The 21835-nt window shown below is 32.2% G+C and overlaps 1 protein-coding gene across 2 annotated transcripts in view; it reads left to right on the forward strand.

The window, feature by feature from the left end:
• Nucleotides 1-8245: 8245 nt before the first annotated feature.
• Nucleotides 8246-21835, forward strand: part of mRpL46 (mitochondrial ribosomal protein L46) — a 378489-nt gene continuing 364899 nt past the window's right edge. Inside the window, exon 1 of one of the 2 annotated variants that reach the window (XM_089594387.1) lies at nucleotides 8246-8393. In XM_089594387.1, coding sequence (XP_089450513.1) covers nucleotides 8327-8393 — 67 coding nt within the window. In that variant the 5' untranslated portion in view covers nucleotides 8246-8326. The remainder of the gene's footprint in view (nucleotides 8394-21835) is intronic. The other variant, XR_016293160.1, reaches the window with a different exon arrangement.

Genomic DNA, 21835 nt, shown 5'->3' on the forward strand with positions numbered 1-21835 from the left:
GTCATTTGTGCTTAAAGTTTCTTTTAAAACAAATATAACTTTCTTACATGGGGAGAAACCATTTAATTACACTTCAAAAACCATGAAAGAAACATTAACACTTAGCCTTTCTGGTACTTCTTCTGTTTTAGAAGCGCAGTATTTTCTACCGATTGAATTATCACCAAAACACAACTACGTTGTTGGCTTAGTAGAACTTTTGTCATTCAACTCCATCCCAAATATTGATGAAAATTGTAATAAATTTTATGTCAGCAATCAAGTTATTGTATTACTAACAGACAGTTATGAGATTGAAGATATTAGATCATTTTTTATTGAGGTATTACAACCTCGCAACATAACTCTCGATATTAAGCCAAACAATAATACGCTTCGAAGTGTTATCAAGTGCAGTCATACTATTGATTTTAGACCTAAAGATTCCAAAGGCCGTCTATTAGGTTTTACTCAGAGAGTTCTAAAATATAATACCACTCATATTTCAGACTTACCTGTAGCTATTCTAAAAATAAACGCATTAAGAGTTGAATGTAACATCACAAGTGGATCTTACATAAACAGTCACAAAGTACACACGGTTCATGAATTTTTTCCCGCTGTACCACCCAGATATAAGATTATTGAAGTTCTATCACAAATAATTTATTTACTAATCATTGTACGTATCATTGATTATATACAACTACGCATTGTAGATCAGGATGGTGATTTAGTAAATATTCGTGGAGAAGTCATAACGATAAACGATTGCACATAAAACCCTCTTCATAATGGGTATCATTTATAATCAGAAAAATCATACAGGCTTCTTAATATGCACTCCAGCACTCAGTCAGCAACGAGCTCTCAAAGCGTAGAGACGTCAGAGAAAAAAGTCCATCAAAGCATTAAGATTTCCAAGAAAGCGATTGACACATCAAAAACTAACTCATCAAAACATTCAGTTTATAAGAAGTCGTGATCTAAAAATAAAAAGCCCTAGTGGAAACTAAATTGGATACTTTTTTGTTGTATACAAAATGGACGAGATTCTAAGTATTCAGTCTCCAGTCGCATTTGACGAATCGATTGCGCACTATGAGATTTATGCTCATCAGCCGTCTGTTTAAGTATCCTGTAAACAGATTTTTGTAGCGATTACGGTCGCATGAGTCAATACGGATGACGTTTCGAAATGCGTATCCGTAAACGCTATCAATGCAGTGATCGTCAGCAAAGATACATGACGTTCCCGATTCGAGTCTTATTGTGCTATTGTTTCAATCTATTGCATTGTAACGCTCTTCTCAAGTGATAGTGGCGTAACCCTTTACGAATATTCTTTTACTTTCCCCGTATGCACCTCGTGCTTTGGCATGGTTCTTACAGCACATCAAACAAAAATGACAACGGCAATATACACAAGCATTTAGCAGGCAAAGAAAAAGGTATGCTTATCTGTAGATAGCGCATGCGTGTGTAAGTATGTGTGCATGGGTGTTTTTTTTTTTTTTACTTATTTAGGGATTCTGAGAGATGTATAAGTGGGATAAGCAGTTGCTGTGTACTATTTTACTATGTGTTTCGTTGATCTTTATTTTTACGTTTCCGTTTACCCATGTGTCGAGCACTAAGTAAGGTCCTGAATACTGAACATTAAATTCTACTCTAAAAAGACTATTGCTTGCGCTGACCCACCGACATTATTCAGCGATTCAAGAAATTGTAAGACTAATAAAAAAAATTGAACCACATCCTAAATTATGAATAAAAATCGGGCCTCACTTGAAACAAACAAATTTTTAGTGCAAAATCTTCAAAAATCCACTCAGTTTTCTGACACTCTAAAAAGCTATCGTTAAATGTTTCAGTATTTTCTCTGCAGGTAGAAATTTATTCAACAATATTAAATTATGTTGAGTAGCAAATTGAAAGTTTTAGTCATTTATTGTAATCTAAAGTTTTTTGTAATGAAACAATCGTATAAGATATTTAAGAACAAACCAAACTACATTTATTTTTTTTTAGCTACAGTAAGTATTAAAATGTACATATATAAATTACAAGCTCAGATGTGTAAAACCTGTCAATGAAATCATAATATTTATCACATTAAAGTAAAATTATCCTATAAAAAAAACTCTTATGGAGTGTGCGAAAATAGAAAATGTGGTTTTTTCGTACTGTATGAAATAAGATCTTGTTAAGAATTTAATCAAAATTACAAATTAGGGAATTGTTCTATCAATCTTATTGAAATACTAATTTTGAATGCATGAATCGAAAGAAAAAAAATTGTTTTATTGTTCTAAATGAAACTGTATAACGTATGGAGAGATTAAAAAAAATGTAATTGTTTGAATTTTCCCTAAGTAAAACTAAAATATGTATAAGAATATTTTTCACCTGAATAATACAACAATCTGCTTAAAAAAATCAAGAAATCGTCAAGAGGTATGACAACCTTAAAAAGCTATGACGATTGTTTTTCCCAAGCCATCGTAACAATATGAAAAAGTAATCCTTCTGAGTCCTGAATCACTGACATCGGTCAAAAAGTCTGAGATCACACACATGCAAGCATACGAATACGCACATAAAGATTTATATGATCTACCAAGTATTTAGTTAGTTATCAATGTAACTATCATTCAAATTATTACCTTTAAAATTATGAATTAGCCTTGCCAGCTATAACTATTAACGTAATAAATTATTTAATAGTCAGTTGTTGCGTAGGATTCTATGTACGTGACACAGTATTAAAAATAAAATTTTTTTAACGTGCCCGAAAAAAAAGTGTTGACAATATTCATAAATTAAAATGAAAGTTGCAAATAAGAAATTGAAATAGAATACTGAATTATATTAAAAAAAAAAAAAAAATCCAAGGGCAATCAGAATTGAACCCCAAATCGCCAAAATATGCCGTCGAAGGCATAAGCCCTAGCCATCTCAGCTATTCAAACTTCGGACCCTATATAACCTAAAGTCACATATGTTCATTGATACCATCCGGAGCTTGGCCTACAGTTCATAGCGATTATGATAAGTAAAAATAATAATTTATATTTAAGGTGCTTACAGCCATACTATCAACCTCAAAAAATATTTCAAGCTAAATATTTTTTCAACGTACTTTGATACGCAGTACTAAACGAAAATCCAAAGTATAAGAAGAACTAAAAAATAAATGCCTTGAAAGTCTGAGCTTCCAATTGCGTAAACATTTATTTGTATGATTTAATTTTCGAAAAATAATATGGCTAGCCTCTCTTAAACTTTCATATGTTATAGAGAATTATAAATTAAAATAGGTTTTTTTATTTTACAAATATTAGATGTGAAATCTTTTTTTCTTCTCTATTTCCCCTTAATTTCTAAGACCTTATTTAAGAAGTTAGTGAAAGAAGATAGCTAGAAAGACTCGTCGCTTTCTTTCGCTATGATATACGCGGGTATATATAGTTATATAGCTGTAGTCGGCATTTCCATGCACCACACACCACTCCTCTCTCCGTAGGCACATATTCAGTATACCCCTTCCACGCGTCTCCAAAGTATGTGCCTACATGCCCATTTCCACGCGAATCCGTAGGCACACACTCGGTGTACCCCCTCCACGCTTCTCAAATAAAAAAAAAAATATGTGTGCCTGGTTCGACCGCTTGGCCGCGACGGGGCGCTCGAAACAGTGGCCAAAAGTGAACTCGCGCCGTAGCATTGCAGTCAGCAATCTCTCTACTAATCTCTGGTTCTCGGTTGATAAGCAAATGTAAGATCGTGTACAAGTTCTGACATAAGTTCTATTTAAAGAACTTATATGAGAACTTACATAAGTACAGATGTAAGAAATTACATAAGAAATTACATAAGAACTTATGTAAGAACTTACGACAAATTTTTAGCTGGGCATCAATAGCAGACGCTTTCGTTAAGAAATTCATTTGTATTTATGGATCTTCAGCAGCTATACTAACGGATCAAGGCACTAACTTTTTAAGTAAATTAATTAAGAGGGTAGCTAGTCGATTCAAAATTAAGCAGCTTAAAACAATCGCGGTCGACCCCCAATCAAACGGTTCTCTTGAAAGATCACATCACACCCTTACTGAATATCTTAAAATGTTTATTACAAGTGAACAACAGAAGAATGAATGGGTAGAGTTAGTGACATTCAATTTCAATACTAATAAACACGAAAGCCCACCCTGGTAGCACAGTCTTTGCAATTTTTCCGTACTTCTTCCACAAGATTTACATCGACAGCGAAATTGTGTAAGTCTGCATCTAGTCTGATCTGCTTCCAAGATCTTGAGACTCGCCTGCACGCAAATCTGCCGCAATCAGGAGTGCGACGAGTCCAGACGAATAATGCACTCGACTGATCGTCAGATTTATGCACTTCTCCCGCAAGAGTCTTGTGAACTCTCCTGCACGCAAATCTTGTGCAAATCTGCCGCAAAGCGTCTTATGCACTTGCCGTGCATCAGAATTGCATAAGATCCCGGAAGCAGTCTGATTATGCGTTTCTCGACAACAAATCTAGTATTTGATTTCACAACTACTTTTCGTTCACAGATTTTATTTGAACTTTACTTACTCAGTCAAAAATTGATAGCTATTAATATGCCTATAATTTATAGCTATAATTATAGCTATAACTACCTATAAAACAGCTATAATAATGTATAAAATTCAGCTATGAGGCTCTTTTACCGTCAAGCTTGAATCAGATGGCGCCAGGGCACGTCGCGGCTGTCATGGCCGTCTCACTCACACAACATTAGTTTTCAGTATTGGGTGTAATCCGCAATCGCCGCCAGCAGTTACATATGTACGACGTGACAACGTTGCGTGGTTGGGGGCGCTACTGTCGATTTACTGGTGATGTGATCCGCAATCTCACCAGCAGTAAAGCAGACGACGTCGGTCTATACTAGCTCTTTTTCGTGACATTTTCTGATTGTATAAACAAAGCAAAGCAGACGATAGAATGTCGGAAAATGTCACGAAAAAGAGCAAGTAGACCGACGTCGTCTGCTTTACTGCTGGTGAGATTGCGGATCACATCACCAGTAAATCGACAGTAGCGCCCCCAACCACGCAACGTTGTCACGTCGTACATATGTAACTGCTGGCGGCGATTGCGGATTACACCCATTGTATGTACATAGGAAATTAAAGTGTAGTGGTAAAGCGCAATATTTGAAATTTTGAAATGAATAAGGAAGACAAGAAAGAATATTATGGGAGCTTAAAAGTTTCAGAATTGAAAAAGCTTTTAAAAGGGAAAGGAGCAAGAGTCAGTGAAAGAAAAGCAGAACTCGTGGACAGGTAAGCCATGACTTGGGAGCGGCAAAAATGTTGGTCTCCCAATTGCTTCGAGCCACTTTTTTTTTATCACACTATCAGAAGGAAATTTAAATTTCACTTTCTTATCGCAGAATATTACACTGCACTTCATTTTTCCTACTATCTTTAAACGTAAATGCAAACAAAAATTGTCTGCAAACAACAGCAATCATTTACAAAGGTTATGTCTTCTGCTTTGCTCATTACACAGATAGGCTCACGAACACAATACACAACTGTAAATTTGACGGTGTGTAAGTATGACAGCTGCGACGTGCCCTGGCGCCATCTGATTCAAGCTTGACGGTAAAAGAGCCTCATAAATATAGCTCTAAACTGCAGCTGTAAATTTTTCACAAATAATAAATAAAAATTATTTTAAAATCAGATTTTTTCAACATATTATATCGATCAGTACAGATGGTGTCATCCGTATAATAACAGTAAAACTGGGGGCCTGAAGTATTTTTGAATAAGTAGAAAAAAAAACAAGAAATCATACACAATTTCAAGTTTAAAAATTATTTAAAAATACTTTAGGCCCTCAGTTTTACTGTTATCACACGGATGATACCGTCTATACTGATCGATATATGTTGAAAAAATCTGATTTCAAACTAATTTTTATTCAATTGAATAAAACTTTATTTAATTGTTTTAAAACTTGTGAAAATATTACAGCTGTAATTTATAGCTATATTTATAGCTGAATTTTATACATTATTATAGCTGTTTTATACCCTACTGATTGATATTTTGTAATCACATATGTAACTTCATCTGTATTTTCACTTGTAAAGTCACTTGGAATTCTACTTGGAATTCCACTTGGAATGCCACTTGGAATGACACTTGGAGTTTCCAATCCAAAATCCCATGTGGAATTCCAAGTAGAATTCCAAGTGACTTTACAAGTGTAAGTAAAGATGAAGTTACATATGTGATTACAAAATATCAATCAGTAGGGTAGGTAGTTTTAGCTATAATTTATAGGTATAATTATAGCTATAAATTTTTAACTGAGTATACTTTTTGTTCTAAGAGAAAGATAATCTATTTTTAAAAGTGTAATAAATTTATTGTAATTGCTACAACAAAGTTAAGGATTAACTTTTTCTCTTCAATACTTTAATGTCGGTATCGAAAGCCAGCAGCAAAAATAATTTCTCACCTATTTACACATTATTCAAAAAATTATATACATAAATTCTTAAAATATAAGTTACTACATATGAAATTAAGTTTTAAAAAAAAGTGTTTGATTTAAATAAGAAGTGGAAAAACACGTTCCTTAACTAGTATCACAGATTGTAAAAAGCAATAACTTCAGAACTTAATAACATCGATGTTAGTAACAGATGTACCTTATGAGGACGTCTATTCTTTCCCATGTATCGAATCCACTCTGGCCAAGTGGGTACACTTGACTAGGGATTCTCCGGACCAGGTTCAAATCCCCTTAGTGGAGGTAAGATCTTTTGCTAAAGCTTTTTTTTGTATTTACTAATTTATATTAGCTATTCTAACAGCTTTTATGCACAAAAAATTTTAAAATTCACCATATATGTATCTAGATAGTAATTTTTATTTTTATTTTTATACCAGATTACCACGACAGCCTACTTGGCCTAGTCGCTGGGGTACCCACTCACCACCTATGTGTGGGGGTGTATTGCCACACCCAGTTCTAAACCTTTTTTTCCTCGCATCTTACCTGAATCCACAGTATGAGTATCTCCGGTGGAACACCTTGCCAGTTAAGCTGACACTCTCTGCACCGATGGTGCATCGGGTCCACTCACCACTGTGTAGCCTCTCCCCGGAGAAGACTCCATTATTCCAGGACGTCCACTCCTCGCCGGTTAAGCCGGCGCTCTCTGCCGAAGCATCGGATCCAGGCTAATTAGCATCACCGGAGAAGCCCCGTGTTTCAGGGGCCACTCCTCGTCCACTCCGGCGATCCCAGATCCCTGCCCGACGCCTGGCATCGGGTCCGCTAATCCCTACTTATAGCCCTAACACTGTTTCGCATTTACCCAGGCCCGAAGACCTGTCCTGTGGGGCAAGGAAAAAAACCCTTGAATTACTCTGAAGGAAAATTTCACGGAAAAACCCGCCCCGAAATAGCTGGGGTTACATAGGAACTTTTCCCCATGAAAACAGTTTTTGAAAAAACCGGCATTCACCGGAAATCGAACCCACGACCCCTAGAACTGCGTTGTATCAGTAACAAGCACGCTTACCACTGAGCCAACGCCGATCCTACCCAACTACTTATTATCATAGACATATAAGAAATAAAGACTGCTCGTTCTTATGTACGGTGCTGAAGCACAAGTAGAAGGAGACACAACATTGAACACGGTATCCGTCTCTTGCACATCCCCACCTTTGGCAATGTACGAGAAAGACAGATGTCCACGTGCGATGTTGTGTCTCCTACTACTTATGTGCTTTAGGCTGAAGCCTTTAGTGCCGTACATAAGAACGAGCAGTCTATATTTTTTATATTTCTATGCTTATTAATTTATACATCGATGTATGTCACTCAACACATGAAGCTCTCAGACGTGAGATTTCGACCTAGTGCCCCTAGTGGGTGTATTCCGCAAATGCTGCCAGCAGTTAAGTTACGTAGGTCGTGGTAACGCCGCATGGTCGGGCGGCGCTAGCTTCAACCTGTACTAACTGTTGGTGGGTTCCGCATGTCAACAAACTTTGATATTTTTTACTATGTTTTCGCTCCCATGCCATCTGATATTTCGGAGTTTGTTGACATGCGGAGATGCGGAACCCACCGACAGTTAGTACAGGTTGACGCTAGCGCCGCCCGACTATGCGGCGTTACCACGACCTACGTAACTTAACTGCTGGCAGCATTTGCGGAATACACCCGAAATGTGTTTATGTGATCTAACTTTTTTAGTTCTCTATAATCTCTGAAGTTATTTACAATTGATGAAATTTTTTTGATGTACGAAATTTTTAAATGAACAGAAAAATGCATCATGTCTTGAAAAAAAAAAGTTTCTTAAACTATTTTGCTTTTTTGTCAGGTACGTTTTTTAAGAATTTTTAAGGTTCTGGCAGAAAAAAGAAAGTTTAGGTAGTTATCTTACACAATTCTAGTACTTACTGCGCTGTAATTGTACAGAAAATATCATCTACAAGACAAAAAATTAATTGAATCTCTGCATTCAAAGTATTTTGAAGCTTTACTGAACTGAACAATCAGTATTAAATTGTGCTTCAAGGGATTGGTATCACACATTATACAAAGGGATCAGTTACATTGCACTAGGACATACTCTATGAGACATATTTTGACACACATTGCCTTTAATATAGGACTTTTCTTTTACCTCTTTGTTGAATACAATTCAGTTAATTGTTAAGTAGGAACCGAAATATTTATGTTTAATGATTCATTTTTGGTTTCACATTTTTATTGGAACTAATTACAATAACTCACCAATGACACTCTTGGAGTTATTGTACCAATAAATATTTTAATGATTTCTTTACGTGAAGAGGTTTGGTAGTAATAATAAAATGCAGAGATCACTAGACTATTACGTTTTTCGGATAGTCTGTGTCATGTTTCTCATTAAAGGATAGGTGTGAGCAAATAAGGGACAAATTACAAAAGTAATGTAAAAAGAATAAATACATTTATTGACTGGGAAAAGTTGCTTATTATACAGGAGTAATGCATCTGATTGCATCTGCAATTGGAACTATTGGGAGAGGGCTTACAGTTCGAGCTCAAACCACCTGCCAGACTAGGTGCTCAGAGTGCTCAGACTGCAAATGACTTCAAGCATTGCCCAAACACATATTCATTCAATAAACTCATAAGATGGCGCTAGCCATCATGACATCCCCTGTCTTTTAATAAACTAAAGTTGAAAGTAATAATATAAAGTAAATGTAAACATTAAGATGTCAGGGACAAATCGTAATCTTCAAAACGAGCTGGATCTTTAAATATTCTGCCAGACTTAGCGTGCTTTACATTTCAATTTACATTATTTTTTACTGTCTGCTGCTGGTTTTTAGTAGTATCATCACTGCCCTACACTATATTATTATCACAAACCTTATTGTTTACATTCCCTAATAAAATTTCTCAGGTGATTTCTCATCTCAAAATCTCACCTTAGAAATAAAATTTCATGCTTTGATTTTTTTACGTTATCAACGTACTTAATCAATTTCCGACAACTTTTGGAAAGTTTAGACTTGAAAATTTTTTGAAAATTAAAAAAAAAAATGTAAGTCCGAAATTGAAAAAAAATTTTAAGTCTCAACTTTCCAAAAGTTGTCGGAAATTGATTAAGTACGTTGATAACGTAAAAAAATCAAAGCATGAAATTTTATTTCTAAGGTGAGATTTCAAGATGAGAAATCACCTGAGATCTCACCTGACAATCAATAGTAGAGATTGTTTTGCTGGTTAACAAATACAGCCTAATAATGGTCCTCCAAATCATCAGATCTCAAATTTTTATTTATATTAGTTAGACCAACCGAGAAACTTCTGAATTAGAAAGTTGTTGGAGAAGAAGGCGTTTTTGATATTTTATGTAATTTGACCTGCTAATTACGCTAAAAATAAATAAAAATTTTTTCGAGTGGTGGATCAATGTTAAAATCGCATTTGAAATTTTATTTCGCTCATATCTCAGTAACGGTAAGAGCTATAGTAAAAATATAAATAACAGCGTATAGAGCGGAAAATTTCCTATCGATTTGGTCTATTTGTATTATTTAGACAAGCACAAAATTTCGAGAAAAAAAATTGCGAAGAAGATTTTGTACTTAACTTGTAAGAGTAAGTGAGACAGAGAGAGCGACCGAGTCCCCTGCACCCAGCAGTGTCCCCCACTATTCCACCGACAGTAGCAGCGAAGGAGAGAGAGAACCAGAGATAATGTGAGTGTTTGTAAGTGTGGCTGCTGCACACGTGCACACACGGCAACACGGCTTATCCAACGGTGAAGCACCAACTCACTCAATCCACTGAAATATCGTTTGAAGCTTCTTGTATGCCTATACAGATTTTTTAGACGACCAGCTCGAACGTTTTTAAAGTAGCCACAAAAAATTTATAATGGAAACTGTTTTTTCCTATATATATGGATTTTTTTCATGATTTTAATAATTTCCTGTCGATTGAGCATAAGCTTGATATGCAATTTTTTTGATGAAAATCCGTTTTTTTTTAACATTTACTATTTTTATTGACTACATATTATTTTGAAAATTGTACATAAAATAAAGTTTGAATGGACAAAAGTATCTTTTTATAAAATAAACTCATGAAAAGTAACTAAAAATCAAAATAATTTTAAACAGGTAAAACTGGAATATTAATATAGAATTTTAAAAGATGCACAGCTTGATGTATTTCGGAATTTTTAATACTCTATGCTCAACATAATATAAAAATGCATCGATACGATAAATTATAACGCAATCAAGAACTATTATTTTGTTTTTCAAAAATCAAAACTTGAGATTTCAGCCTGATCCAGTTTAATTTATATAAATTTATGGAACCATTATGAATAAACAGTACTTTTTCCCTTGCATTGCCCTGTAAATAATCTCTGCTCGTCGTTGGCTGGCTGCACGGGTGCAATTTTTGAAACCGGCAAGACTCGATGCTTTTAAATATCCTGTAGAGAGGAAAAAGATTTTAACTCGTCCGTATTATTTTGTAGAATTGTAAATTTCCGGTTAAGAAAATGGAAAAACGTTTTAACAAATGCTTAAATATTTATTATTTATACATAAGTGTACTGGCTAATAAACGACAACTCTTAATTATTTTTAAAGATGATATATGAAAACATGGAAGAAAAAATTGACAGTCGCAATCGATTTTTTTCTTGCGCGTTTTAACCAAAATTATATGTAACGTAACCAACTCTTTCAATAATTGTGGATTGATTTAAAAATTTTCAGTTTTTTAAAATTTTCTGCAGAAAAATATTTTAAACGTAGTTCTTAGGCCCAAATTATAAGTATGTTTTTTTTTATAATAGTGAGAATATAGTATAATTAGTTTATTGTGCATTACCTCGTGTTTAAAATTTTGTGTTGAAAAGTTTTGTGAAAAAATTGATTAGTGCAATACAATACACACAAATCCTGGCCAGGTCATTTTTTGCAACAGTTTTATCAGCGCATTTTTTTCGGCTTTGTTGGAGAGAATTTTACACGCTAACTTTTTCGACGGGTTGATGCAAGGAGGTCGATTAATCTTAAAAGATGAAAAGCTGTTACTGTCGTAAGTCAATCCATATGTGTAAATAACTTCAAATCCAATCATAAAAAATACTGTTCATAAAATGTTTCTTTTAAAGATGCATTATTGGTTACGTAACCAATTTTATGATCATGTATACAACACTACTACTGTATACAACATTACTATGATAAAAATACTACAACAGTTTCAATATTTTGTACAGATATCATGTGTTCGTCGCACAAATTATAGTATGAAAATGTGCACTTGTAAGAGAGCTGGCTTAGCATGTAGTAGTATCGGCAAAAATTGCAATGGGGATACTTGTGACAACGCCGATGTTTCTAAGTATAATTGGATTTAAAGTTATTTACACATATGGATTAACTTACGACAGTAACAGCTTTTCAGCTTTTAAGATCAATCGACCTTCTTGCATCAACCCGTCGAAAAAGTTAGCGTGTGAAATTCTCTCCAACGAAGCCGAAAAAAATGAGCTGATAAAACTGTTGCAAAAAATGACCTGGCCAGGATTTGTGTGTATTGTATTGCACTAATCGATTTTTTCACAAAACTTTTCGACACACAATTTTAAACACGAGGTAATGCACAATAAACTAATTATACTATATTCTCACTATTATAAAAAAAAACATACTCATAATTTGGGCCTAAGAACTACGTTGAAAATATTTTTCTGCAGAAAATTTAAAAAAACTGAAAATTTTCAAATTAATCCACAATCATTGAAAGAGTTGGTTACGTTACATATAATTTTGGTTAAAACGCGCAAGAAAAAAATCGATTGCGACTGTCAATTTTTATTTTCATGTTTTCATATATCATCTTTAGAAATAATTAAGAATTGTAGTTTATTAGCCAGTACACTTATGTATAAATAATTAATATTTTAGCATTTGTTAAAACGTTTTTTCGTTTTCTTAACCGAAAATTTACAATTCTACAAAATAATACGGACGAGTAAAAATCTTTTTCTTCTCCACAGGATATTTAAAAGCATCGAGTCTTGCTGGTTTCAAAAATTGCACCCGTGCAGCCAGCCAACGACGAGCAGAGATTATTTACAGGGCAGTGCAAGGGAAAAAGTACTGTTTATTCATAATGGTTCCATAAATTTCCCTCACTGGGGGCTAAAATAAATTGATAAATAAATTTTTGTTAGTAAAATTCAGCATAAAAATATTATTTTTACAAATAACACAGAAAAAGAGAACGTTAAAAAGATTTATCTTAAATGGGGACATTATTGTTGTACATTAAAATTTTGTTGTTTCTTACAAATATATACAATTAACTTTTTTACTCGTAGTATATCAATGTTAAGTGTTTGGTCTTTAATTTGTAAAATTGTTATTTCATCATTAGCTACATATCCATTAACAATTTTAAATCATCGTCATTTTGCTGGTCATTATTAACTCATACATCTGTTAAATTATGCATTTTTAAGCGTTAAATAGCACTATTAGTATTATTGTATAAACATAGTAATACATTAAAAACTTTTTGTTAGTGCAATGAATTTATTGTAATTCATGTAATTAAAGAAGTTCGCTTACACAAATAAAAAGCATTGTTTGGAGTTATTTGAAATAATAATGAATCATAACAAAAAATTTTTTTTAAAACAGAGTATTAGAAACAAAAGTGACATTAGACACATTAACGAAGTAATTCATATTTTATAAATATTAACAAATACAACATTATTTACAGTCTGCAAGAAAACTTAAAATGGATCTTGATTTCACAATTACAGGTAGTAAAAATCTGCGTCTTGTTTTTGTTTTCTTCTTCTGTGTCCCTTACTGCACTTGATGACATTTAATGGAACTTTATTTTTTCTTTTTCTACCATGATGCAGTTTCTTCCATTGTTTCGGGTTATCGGCTACCTTTGAAAGAATTGATATTCGGTAATTATACATTTTTAGTTTCAACAAAATAACAATTTTCATATCACCAAATTTTTATCGTTTTATATAAAAAAATGTATATCACAAATTTTTGAATAGTTATAGATTAGAATAGAAATAATAACATGCCTCTGATAGCATGCATGTTTATCAACTTGTATGAAAAAAAAATTAAATTTGCATTTGCATTTTAATATTAATGAAAAAAATTGTTTTATGTCCTGAAACTGCTTTATAGTGTTATTTTCAACAAATATTTCTCTAAGACAGTTTCTTAGAACTTTAGTAGCAACTGTTAAAAGATCGCAATATCAAAATCATTTCATCATAGGTAAACTTTAATGAATATTACAAAAGTGCATAGAAAGTCGGGAAGTACAGCAGCGTCAGCTTTTTGTATTGGTTATAATTGTAATGATTAATTATGTATTCTGATTAATGTATAGTCAAAGAAATCAAATTAGCTTATGACGAATGAAACATGAATAAAATATCTTTGAGACAAAATTAAAATAATTAAATTGTGATTCCGATAAAAATAATAAAATATGTTGTGCAAAATATAATAAAATCACAATTGTATTTCACCGACACTAACTTACAAAGTTAATAAGCAACTGGGTTTGAATCTTATATTGAATAGTTTGAATCGTACTGCTACATAAGGTAAACAGCCCAGTTGAACGAACATGGCCCAATTTAACGAGCACTTTGATGAAAAACGCAGTGAAAAGCTATTTATCACTGTATTTGTCAAAAAAAAAAAAAAATAATAATAATAATTAGGCTTTCTGTACATATCAACTTTCGAAAATCATTAAAATCATACTTAAATTAAAATTTAACCAGTGAGAAAAAATTGTTTATACAGTTCGTTCCATTTTCCTAAAAACATCAGCTGTGTTTAGGTAGCGAAAAGCGTGTGACTTACCAACTTTATGTTTGTAAATAATGCAATGCGATCGATCAAATAGAAAAAAAAAAAAATTTCAAACGAATTATCAGATCATAGAGTATCAATATTTATTCACAAATTAATGAATGGATGAATGATAATTAATAAATCAGTGTGTTCGTTAAATTGGTTCATAATTTTCACTTATGTCCCAGTGTACGGAACAATAAGTTTTGATGTTCCTTAGCAATCTCAGTCTGGCCCAGTTTAGTGAACGCGTTTGACTAGTACTTGCATAGACGATTTTCGTGTCTTAAATTCACAAAACCTTCTTAATTTCAGTAAAAAAAGTATCACTGCACTTTTTCATCGTGTTTTTTGGTAAAATTTGTATACAATAGGTGTGCGTTAACGAATGAAGTGTTATAAAGAATCCTAACCAATAACTTTGTTTGTTTACTTAACAGTTGTAAGCTTGAAACAGGAAAGTTGTAAAAAGAAGAAGAAAAGAGCTTCAGAAAAAGATTTTAAGTGTCCAAACTAATAATAATCAAAAGAAAAAAAGACGGTCATATAATTTAACATCAAATGAAGTTAAATCTGCTGCTGAAAAAAAAGAGTAAGAAAATGAGTACGGTGACGTCTGATGCTTGTATGAAAATGGCTCTGGATGAAAGAGAAAAGAAAAAAACAGCAGCAGAAAATGCTAAAAGGAAAAAAAGAACTTATGAATCAAAAGAAAAATCTTGCTGCTGAGCAACAACGACTTTTGAAGGAGCGTAAGCAATCTTTAGCTGCTAAGAAAAAAGAAATTGATGATGCCATACGCAGCTTATCAACTGGAAAGAAACAGATTAAAACGGAAAAAATATGAGTTAAATAAGTTTTAAAAATAAATGATAGCAGTTGCCTTGTATTATTTTTTCGTGAAACTTTTCACTTATTCTGTGATTTTGTTCGTATGATTAATGTATGTTTAATTATAATTTTATTTATATAATTTATAATATAAATTACAAGTATGTAATTAGGTGAAAAACTACTAATACGAAGGAGTTCGTTAAACTGAGACGTGAGATTGGAACACCTCGAAATTCCGAATTATTGTTCGTTCAATTGGGACATTTTAACCTTGCCCACTTTTAATACAATATTAAAAGTCCTTGATAATACTCTGAGAGTATAAAATTTTATTTTCATTCTGGAAACATATGAGGAACTAATAAATTTTTTTTTTTTTTAGTATGCTTTTACTCCTTGTGATAAATTTCAACGTAAAATTTACTCGAAACAGCGTTTGTTGAATTGGACCATTTACCTTCTATGAGCGGAACGTGGAAGACCACCAATAGAGAAAACAAAATTCAACCTTTAAAAGAAAAGTATTACTGCAAGATTTTTTTTGCCAAAGAGTTACAAGGCTAACTGAAAAAGAAGGATACTCAAAAAGGATTTCTTATAAATGATATATGGTACATAACAGACAGATAAAAAGTCGCGTGATAAATTACATCGAGATTAAGTGAGAAGAGAGAACTATGCCAAAAATAATGTTTGAAACACCAGAAGGAAGTAGAGCGTCTAATAGATGGTAACGTAAATAAAATGATAAAATTACAAAAATTTACTGGTATAGTCAGCGAGTTAACAGGATTATGATAAAAGAGCCTAGAACACTAAATAGTGGTTTACACATGTACTTTGAGCCATTAAATTTCTGGCTGTAAGTTCTACATAATGAAAATTAAGTTATTGCTTCTATTACCTATTTCACAGTGATGTACATTATGATTATTTACTTGAACAACTTAAGTATCTTTGGAGTTGGATACAAGTACAGGACAGAAAATGGGACGGGTCACTGGTGAACAGCACTTGTAAAACGGCAAAATACATCCTTCTTCTCTGGAATTGGCAACAATATTGATGCGCCCTACGTCAGTGCTGACCTCTATTTTCTATGTATAAAAGAGTTCAAATAAGCTGCAGAATAATAATTTTTTTTTCTAAGATAATTGAACAATCAATAAAAATGTGATAATAAACGAGAAAGAATATTTATGTAACTTTAATAGTGGTGTTTAATAAAATCAGTTTGAAAAAACTTAAACGTAACTCAATATTGTTTACGTAAAAGAAGAACAAAAAATATGGCTTTACTGCACACTGTTATCAATGACAATCACTTCTTTAATAAAATTTCTATTGATAGCAAATTGATGAAAAAAAAATTAGCATATTTGAATTATCTCGTCACGAATAAACTTAGCACGACGGATTAAGTTGCACAAAATATCGTAAAGTGCAGCATTGTTAATTTTTTGCATTAAATAGAATTTTAATACTAAATAATGGACAAAAGCTACAGTTAATTAATTAAAAAAATAAAATAAAATAGAATACAAATAAGCCTCGTAAATTAAACAAAAATATCCTCAAAATAATATAAACTCTGAATGATTTGGTTTCACTGAAAATGATAGAACAAATTTGCAAAATGAAACAAATATTGTATGCAGATAACTTATGCATATAAATTGCTAAGTAAACTGTTATTATGAGGTTTTGACCAATTTTTTTAACTCGCCAACTTGAGTGTTCACAAAGCTCACTAAATTTACGGGATAGGAAATAGGATTCGGCAAAGGTGGACAGCTCTTGAAAAACGGCAAAAGCCCTCCTCCTTGTCTGTGATTAGCATCAAGATTGATGCATTATTCATCAGTACTGTCTGGAAAATTCTATACGTAGAGAAAAATCTTTAAATTAGCTTCATAATAATACATTTTTTGTTATATTATTAAAGAAAACATTCAAATAATAGAAAGTTGCCACCACATAAATAAAAATAATTCCACCCTTCACAGTACTATCATAAAATCAGTTTGAAAACTACACGTTATGTTGATACCGCTGACAAGCAAAAAAATCAAGTGTAATCTCGTGGTTTTACTGCACCTCATCAAAGACAAACATATTATGAAGTTTTTCCCTATCTGAAAGTAAGTAGATGGTAAAATAGTTGCAAAAGTTAAATTGTCACACATCAAATAAACTTAAATAAACCAATAAAATCACATGAAAACTTTAGGTGTAGCAGTGCAGCTATAGTTGATCGAGCTGAATAGATATTAATCACAACTACCTTTAAAACAGTAATAAGATTTGAATAAATGGGTCTTACTGGAAATGGTTGAAATCTCTTTGATTAATTTATATCACGTTTGAATTCCTCATATAGTTTCTAGTTATCAGTTAACAACAATAACTGAGTAAATATTTGTGTTGCACAGTTTAAAGTTTTAATAAAATTTTTTACTGTGACTACTTGAGTGTTCTTGGAGCTTAATAGAGGTACATGATAAGAAGTACTATGGAACTGTGCAAGGGTGAGCATCTCTTTGGAAGTGGCAAAATATCTCCCTCTTCTGCAAGATCGACATCAATGGAGGCATAAATATTGCTATGGTCTTCGTCAGTGTTTTCGGTTAGACGCTATACATACAAGATTTATGTAATGATTTGCAGAAAGTTACGTTTATTTTTTTTAATTGAATGAAATCAAAAATATTTTCGTTGCTAGTTTAAATTATAAATAATAGTAATAACCTATTGTAAATAAATGTTCATGAACACATGGGTAAACCTTTTAAACTTGAAATAAATATGTATTTTTTTATTTATTTATTAATTTTTTTTTTTTATTGTGTTGAAAGAAATCGTTATACATAGAAGATTCATTTAAATTACGATTTTTCTATGTTATTAATTGAATTTTATTGAAAAACTTCGAAAAGTGTATTTATTCAAGCGAATATAAATAGTTTTAGTTTGTTCTTTATAACTAACGTGTATTTTATAGTTCACGTGGTCATTATCAGTGTCAAAAGAAAATATGTCATTGTTATCATCATCATCATTATCATTATTTTCTTCAATTTCACTGTCAGAATCATCATTATTTCCATCTTCTGAATCTTCCTCTGATTCTCCTTTGCCTTTGCTGTTGTATCTGATATCTGTTTATCAATAATGTATATAAGATGTTTAAAAAATAGAATCGAGTATTCTCCTTTTTGTTGGTTACTACGTAGCTACTTAAAAGTCAAAAATTGAAAGTCATTGATATAAAAAATTCATTAATGTAAAGAACTTTTATTTGAGCCACTGCGATTCAAATAGTAATTTACGTAACAAGTCGGAAAAGACGATTTCCCACACGAATCCTGATTGACTTGCACGAGTGGTTGGAGTTGACGGGAACAAGTTCCAGTTGAGCACACGAGTGCGTAGCACGAGTATCATCGCAAGGCACGAGTTACCATCACCAGCCACGAGGGCAAGACGATAACATGAGTGTGGGAAATCGTCCCGCACGAGTTGCATACAAGTTTTTTTGCAGTAGCTGTGAAGAAATTAGATATAAATTTTGAAAAAAAAAGAAATTTAATTTGTAAAATAAAAAATTTACTAAAGGTGTGTTATTAATTCTGTATCTTGTGATGTATATGTGTATAGCAATTGAACTATAAGCATGTTAAATGTGTAAAGTTACTATTGTTTCTGGTATAAAGGATGCATGTAAGTTGAGTATATTGATGACTCGCGAGAAAGGTTGTGTAGAGTCCAGGAGTGTCGACCCCTGGTGGAGGCCCAGAGGATGGAGCCCCCGGTGGGGGTATGGGCTTCGCCCCCCGACTGCAAAAATATCAAATGATCGTTTTAAAAAAAAATAAAAAGTTTTTTCATGCCTTGAATAAGAAATTTAATTTAATTGAACTCTTTTTTTTAAATGCATATTATACAAAATAAACTTTGATTTACAGAAACAAAAATGTTTTTGATGAATTTTACAACTGTAACAAACTTTTTTAAATTTTATAGTTTTGTAGAAATATAGTATTAAAACATTATAAATTTTAATCCAACAAATAAAATTAAAGGAAACAAAAAAATTACACAATATTTTATGAAATAATAAAAAAGAAAAGTCATTAGGAAGGAAGGTTACTGAACCCCACAACTTTCAATGTGTATAAAATATTTTCTGGTATTTTCTTTATTGGTGATAAAATATTCGAAAAGTTGTTCAGAATATCATCAAATTGATGTTCGAGAAAATTTTCGATGTGTGAAATAAGCTTTGCCACGCACCTTTTCTCCACACTTTGTGAGAAAATCGATTTTCCACACTGAAAATAGTGTGGATAACACCTATTTTCCGCACACTATTGCAAAAAAAGAATTAAATACAATAAAAATTGCTAATGAGTATTTATCAATGAAACGTTCTGAAAAACTTTCTATTGTATATAAATTTCTATTGGTACTAGACAAACTTACAAGAAATGTAGTGAGTAAGCTTAGCCTTCATTTTTGCTCTTGTATATTTTATAAAGACGTCTGTTAGTGTCAGCCAGTAAATATAAGCTTACTGACGAGATTTTGTATGAAGAAAATAAAAAAAAAACTTTATTTAGACTTTCTTCGGTTTCAAATAATGATATAGCAAGGTACAAAATAAACATGAATTACACAAGAGATTTGATTTCAGATAAGTGGCTTTTGAAAATCTTAGTGGCATCAGAAGTTTTAGACAGAAATTTTTTTAAATCGAAGAATAGTATAAATAAAACATATGTGATTTTTCAGCTAAACTACATTAACTTATGTGTGACTTTGACAACAAAATAAAATTTTGATAGTCCTCTACTTTGTTTAGACAGGTCGAAATTGGCGGCGTCGTGCTAGATCAATAGCAAAGGAATTTTTTTGCGTAAATCTATTCATTAGATCCCACAGATTAAGAAACTTCATATTGCCACTGCGCAACCTGGTCACAATTTGTTTAAACTTACTTTTCTTAAACAAATTAGTTAAAGTCATTTTTTCGATCTAAAAAAAATATAATCACTTTCTTTCAGTCATTCTGAACAAAAACCATTGGGGATGTAAATACCTAGACCCCACAGTTTTCGAGCAAAAAATTCCCAAAGATCTGAAAAACGCGAATTTTTCAATTTTCAGAGCGTTTGTGAAGAATGAAAATAAAACATTTTTGGAAGGTACACCACGTAAACATGAAGTGTTAACTTTCCTCTACAACTTCCAAAAAACGAAAATTGAAAAAAGTAATGGCAACATTGTTTTTTTACAATAAACATTTAAGCTATTTCCGCGCGCGCACGAGCTGACTCCCAGTACTAGTGCGTATCACTGTATATATCATCGACGCAGCAGGCGCACTCGGGCTCGCTCTTTTGTGATGATATATATAGTCATACGCTAGTACTGGGAGTCAGCTCGTGTGCGCGCAGAAATAACTTAAATGTTTATTGTAAAAAAACAATGTTGCAATTACTTTTTTCAATTTTCGTTTTTTGGAAGTTGTAGAGGAAAGTTAACACTTCATGTTTACGTGGTGTACCTTCCAAAAATGTTTTATTTTCATTCTTCACAAACGCTCTGAAAATTGAAAAATTCGCGTTTTTCAGATCTTTGGGAATTTTTTGCTCGAAAACTGTGGGGTCTAGGTATTTACATCCCCAATGGTTTTTGTTCAGAATGACTGAAAGAAAGTGATTATATTTTTTTTAGATCGAAAAAATGACTTTAACTAATTTGTTTAAGAAAAGTAAGTTTAAACAAATTGTGACCAGGTTGCGCAGTGGCAATATGAAGTTTCTTAATCTGTGGGATCTAATGAATAGATTTACGCAAAAAAATTCCTTTGCTATTGATCTAGCACGACGCCGCCAATTTTGACCCGTCTAGTTGTCTATTCATTATTAAATATTTTGTATACAACAAAATACAAAAAAAAACTTTTTTCAGTTATCACCGAAACAACTTAAGGGGGTTAGAGCGAAAAACAAATTTCTTACGACAGTCTTCGAAAAATTATAATGCGTTTGTTTTCATTACGTTACCAACATATTGAAATTTCAGGAACCGTAGTGTCACAGTTTTTGAGAAAAAAAATAGCAAACTTAGTATCTTATACACAGAATCTTATTAGAACGTCGTCGCGACATGTACATTTTTACCAAAAACTTGGAAAATATTTTTACAATTCTTTCAAAAAACTAGTATGTAATTGTAAGTAACAATTAAAATAACATATCCAAATTTGAGGAAGCAAGCCGTCACAGTTTAAAAATACTTTAATTAAAAATTTTATGAAAATGCTATTAGTATATCTATAAACAGCAGATGAAAAATAAAACATGGAGCATAAATTCGATTTTGAAGTATTAATTTTTCATTTTCTCACTTGTTAGTAATCTTCTGCTGTACGATATGAAATAGCTCACATGATTTATCAAGAATAGTCATAAAATACACTAATTTTTAATTTGAATTAACTTTCGAGACTGGCTGTAACGCTCTAACCCCCTTAAATATTTTATAG

The sequence above is a fragment of the Copidosoma floridanum genome, unplaced genomic scaffold, assembly GCF_036245765.1.
Source record: "Copidosoma floridanum isolate Cflo_tuat_1 unplaced genomic scaffold, Cflo_Japanese_pri ptg000021l, whole genome shotgun sequence".
NCBI classification, from domain to species: domain Eukaryota; kingdom Metazoa; phylum Arthropoda; class Insecta; order Hymenoptera; family Encyrtidae; genus Copidosoma; species Copidosoma floridanum.